General features: G+C 54.3%; 1 protein-coding gene across 1 annotated transcript; it reads right to left on the reverse strand.

The window, feature by feature from the left end:
- Window positions 1–3033: 3033 nt before the first annotated feature.
- LOC147983811 (uncharacterized) lies at window positions 3034–4827 on the reverse strand. Its single transcript, XM_087540872.1, has 2 exons — window positions 3170–4827; window positions 3034–3067 (listed from the first exon to the last, which is right to left on the reverse strand). The coding sequence occupies exons 1-2, from the start codon at window positions 4825–4827 to the stop codon at window positions 3034–3036; spliced, it is 1692 nt and encodes a 563-aa protein (XP_087396998.1).
- Window positions 4828–5038: the final 211 nt, after the last annotated feature.

Consider the following 5038-nt stretch of genomic DNA (forward strand, 5'->3'; position numbering starts at 1 on the left):
GGCTTGACTCCATGATCCAGAAAATCTAAACATTATAAGATAGTGTAGCACATGTGTTCTTGGGAATAGAAGACACAGATTTTACAGAAAAAAATATGCAAAGCTACAAAATTGACACCTGAAATGAACTTTTCCCATCAGCTCGACTATCATAGGCCTTCATATGCAGCATGACGGAATTAAAGTGTGGGATGACAGCTGAAGCAGCTGGCACCATCGGCCCACATATTCCAAGCAATGCAGCTGTGCAGACTGAACACAACATACTGGATTTACCTCCACCATTCGGACCAGTCAGATTAAACAAAGAGCACATGTTGACATCGTTCCCTATTGCATTATCTTGATTAGAATCAAGCCGGTATGGAAAGAGTCTTAATAAATCCATTTTGCTTGAGCTTTTTCCGTACTATAATACTGTATAAACAATCCACACTCAAGTAGTCAAGTTTACAACATCGTAGGAATTAGTAAATATGTTAGTGGTAGAGAAGAGATTGGAACACTTATGTTCATCAGAAAGGATCATTTCATCAGAAAGGATGGTCTTGGTCCAACAAAACTATGTTAAACTCTTCTTGATCAAAATTAAATCAAAGATTAAGTGTATGATTGTATCCTGACATCTAACAATATTGCAAGACCGCAGCACAAAATCCAGCTCAAGAATATGTTCTTGCACTGAATCAACACGACCCACGAGCTAAAGGTTTGGCTCCAGTGAACTATTTGAATCTCTGGTGCATGATGCACTGGTTCTACTTTCTGTATCCATGTTATTTGTAGCAAAGAACAATAGGGTTAATTCCTCGCTTACAAAGCTAGTGATAAGGGACTGTGTTATTATGAGAGCAGATCAGGTACTCCACATCTAACGGTTTCAATATTTTGATGCTGGTGCTGATTGCTTGACTGCAAAATTGCAAACCATGCAGATGACAAATTACACACACGAAGGGAAACTCACCAGATACTAGACCACGTAGTGTCAGTCAGGGCTTCTAAACTTGGGATAAAACAATATAAATTCCAGAACCAAAAGCGGCAACCACATCCCCTCCCCTCCCGTGTCTCGCGAGCGACCGGGGGGAACCCTAACCGCCGCGACCCGACCTCCCTCTCCTCTGCTCTCCTCCCTCGCCGCAGCCCAGCGACGCCGTCGGGCGAAGCCCGGCTGGTGGGGGCGGCAGTGGGGTCTCTTCTTCCTCCCCCCTCGTGCTCCGCGCCTGGCGCGAGACGGCCGGTCGAGTGGGGGCGCCGGGCTTTGGCGGGGCCGGCAGCGCGGCGGCGTGCTCGGACTTCGGCGGCGGGGTTGCCTAGTGGGGACGCGACGTCGAGCGGCGGGGTCCTTTGTGGCGTGGGGGCCGCGGGGGTTCCCGATCTGGGCGGTGGCGTGCTGGCACAGATATGGCCCGATCCTCCCAGATCCGGCTCCTGGATGATGGCGGGCGGCGGAGGGCGGTGGCCGAGGTCAGTCTTGACCTCGGAGCGGCGTGGTCTGCAGCGGCGCTGCTACGGCCTGGTGGTTGTCCGATATGCGTGCGGCAACGGCGGGTCTCTCCAGCGGCGGTTCATCTGCGTCGAACTCGGGTGAGCTCCCTTCCTCTTCTTTGGACTCAGCGACGGCCTCGTCAGGTCGGGGTGGCGCCATGGTGTGGTGGTGCACGCGAGGCGTGCTGGTGGTGGCAGGGGACTTCTGGAAGGGGCAGGGTGCCCCCTCCGTTGCATCTGGCGGCTACTGCGGGTGGCCACCGGAGTTTCCCTGGCCCTGATCCGGCCGCCGAGGTCATCGACCATGCTAAGGTGTCGGCTTTGGGGTGGAAAGCGAGCTTCCGCTTCATTCCGGTCGGCCGCGTCCTTGTATCCAGTCTTGGGTGGTGTGGTGTGTGTGTTTGTATCGGCAGGATTCGATTGTTCGGTGATGATTTATCTATAAAGCGGGGAAACCCTTTTTCATCGATATTATAAGCAGCAAATCAACTCAAGAGAAAAAGGCATGAAATCCTGAGCTCAATATTAAATTCCAGTATAAACTGCAGGTACCACAAACTCCACCAATATCAAAAATAATATACGAGAATCATGTAGAGATGACAAGAAACGAAATCAATGAGACATTCTCGTTCCGCAAACCAGCGGCCAGGGGGCCGCTGCCGCAGAGGCCGAGCTGGTTGGCGAGGATGACGTGGTCGAGGCTGGCACAGGAAGGAGACGGCGGGCAGGCGGGGGCAGAGGGAGAGGAAGGGGACATGGGGAAGGTGGCGCACCTTTAGCACTGCTCGTGCCCGATATCCGCCGTCTTGCAGTCGTTGCAGACTGACTAGCCGCCGATCCAGCGCCTCCAACCGCGTCACCGTCCCGTCAACACCAGGCTGGCCACCGCCGCCACTACCCGGTCCTCCGCTAGATGGTCATAAGACAGATCAAGAGTGGAGGGGAAGAAGGATTGAGAAATTGGTCGGTTACTCGCCAGCGTCGTCCCTGAGCTCCAGATCCGGCAAAGAAATCAGATATCCTGCTCGCCCCTGGACTCCCATCCCACTGCAGCCGCAAGGTCCCTCGGTGGAAGAGGCAAAGGAGAAACGAGGAGAGGAGAGATGGCGTGTGGGGGTGGAGAGACAGAGAAGAGGGTTCTTTGTCTTTCTTCTAGACGAAGCGAACGCTTGCATTCCCCCCCCCCCCCCCCTTTTTTATCTCTCTCTCTCTCGACGTTGATAGCGTAAGACCTCCCCTCGTCCTATTGGTTGTGACGCACAGTGCGGGTGTGCTGATGTGGACAGGCCGAGCGGACGCTCCTTGCGCGATGCTTATTGTGTTTGATGTTAGATTTGACGCTGTTGGATACACTGTGGATGCCCAAAGTGTTTTTCTGGTAACGAGGATATTTTGTAGTACTGAAATCATAATGTTTTAACCTTGAAGTTTTTGCTACCACTGTATCATGTACTAAAACTTAGAGCTAATTTTTGGGTAAAAAATTAGAATTAAATGTGGCACAAATTGCTTAGATGAGATGAAAATATGAAAAATCTGCTAAATGGGGTAATTGCTGTCACAAACATCAAACCTGTGTGTAAAAAATAGAATAAACTAAAAACTTTGATCTGGACCTGTCAAAGGTTTGACAGAATAAAAGGCTAAATGCCTTGCTAATATACCCGAAAGCCACCTGTCAGTCAGATTTCTTTTCCGGAATGAATCAGCTCTCCATCTTGCAACCTTGTTGTAGAGGTGGTCTGGCTCGAACTGGTCCCCATCATCGACGTGCATCTCCTTGAGCACCATGGCGTTCTCCACAAGGAACTTGGCCAGCTGGACCTGGAAGCAGTTAACCTCCTTGGCCTTGAACTTGAGTGTCACCTTGCGCAGGCTCTTCTGCAGGCAGCTGAACGGGCAGTTGTTGGTCAAGGAGGCCGGGAGCTCCGAGACACCGTCGAGTTGCACCATGTCGCGATGCGCCGAGGACATGCACGCGAGCCTGTTGAACCTTTCCATGGATTCGGCGAATGGGCCTCCGACCATGGTCTGGGTCTTGCGTTCGTAGTGGTAGTCATGCTCCATGTTTAGCTTAAGCCGGAGTTCGGACATCGCCGGGCAAGAGCTGAGAAGCCTCGCCATTGCCACTCCCGTGTGGCTGTTCATGTACTTGTAGTGTCCTTCTACTTCGAGGAGCTCCAGATTTGGGAACGTGGGGAGGATGACACCGTCGTGCTCCTTTTCGCCGGCGACGATGTCCTCGATGCAGCGGAGGCGCAGTTTCAGGGCGCTTGTGGCGGAGAAGCTTGTCAGAATGCGCGACACGGGCTCGTAGTACTGTTCCACGTCGTACTCATGAAGAGAGACATCAAGATCGACTCGTGCCAGAGCCGGCGCAGGCGATATCAACGAGAGCTTGATGGGGAATCCCTTGTAGCGGAAGGAGCGCAGGCTAGGCATGTCGAGCTCGATGCCGGGATTAGCCCAAGGCTCGAGCTCCTTGTTACGGGGGCTGGCCTCGAGCACCAAGGCGGTGACCGCCGGGCACCGAAGACGGAGCCGCGCCCTGAAACCGGGCCCACCAAATATCCACTTTCTGGGGTCCGGCTTTACCGCCGGCTTATGGCTAACTTGCACCAACACGAGGTTGGTGAGCGCCGGTGCGGCGTCGACCATGATCTGGAGATATCCCTCCGAGATGACGCAGCCGCACAGCCGCAGATCCGCCAGGCGCGGGAAGTACAGGCCCGCGGACGGCGGGGCGGCGCTCGTCGTTGGCGGTGGATGGATGTCGCAGCGGGTGAGCTCCAGCACCCGGAGCGTGGCGGCGCAGGGCAGGGAGGCCAGCCACGGGCGATAGCGATAATCGTCCGGCCGGCAGCAGACGCGGAGCTCTTCCAACTGGGCCGCGGCAGGGTGGGCGAGGACGACGCCGCCGACCCTGTCATGGGCCTTCTCTTTCCGCTTGTCTTCTTTACACATGAAGCGGTATTGTTTGGCCCCGCTGTACGCCGATTTGTCGAGGAACAGCGTGAGGCTCCTGAGGTCCGCCGTGGCGCGGCGGAGGGCGTCGAGGACCTTGACGGCGTCGGGCAAGAAGAGCGAATCGGTGTATGAGGTTCTTTGTATGTAGCCGCCATAGGCGTAGGGCTCGAGGTAGTTGGTTGCACGTATGGTGGCGGCGTCGGGCTCACTGTCCAGGCTGAGGTCGCCTGATCGGAGCCATACTGGACGCCATCGTCGCGAGAGGACGGCGGTGGATGCGCCGGTCTTGGGTGGTGTGAAGGATAGGATGCGCTGGAGCAGCTCGTCCGGGAGAGCGGACAAGCGGTCGTCGGGGGCGGCGGCCATGGACGCAAGTTTGATCAGATGTGGATGTACGTGTATGTACGTAATGTTTGGATCTGGCTAGGTTTTGTGGAGGCGGCTTGTGTTTGGGAAACGAATGCCCCTAGCAGCCCGTGCAGATTTTCAGCGATTTGGGTTAAGTTCTTTTTCGAATAGATTTGTTTTTTAAAACCAGATCTATTATAAAGATTTGTCGACAGTAAAAAGTACCTCA

This window comes from Triticum urartu, chromosome 2A, assembly GCF_056163025.1.
Source record: "Triticum urartu cultivar PI428250 chromosome 2A, HENAU_Tu73, whole genome shotgun sequence".
NCBI classification, from domain to species: domain Eukaryota; kingdom Viridiplantae; phylum Streptophyta; class Magnoliopsida; order Poales; family Poaceae; genus Triticum; species Triticum urartu.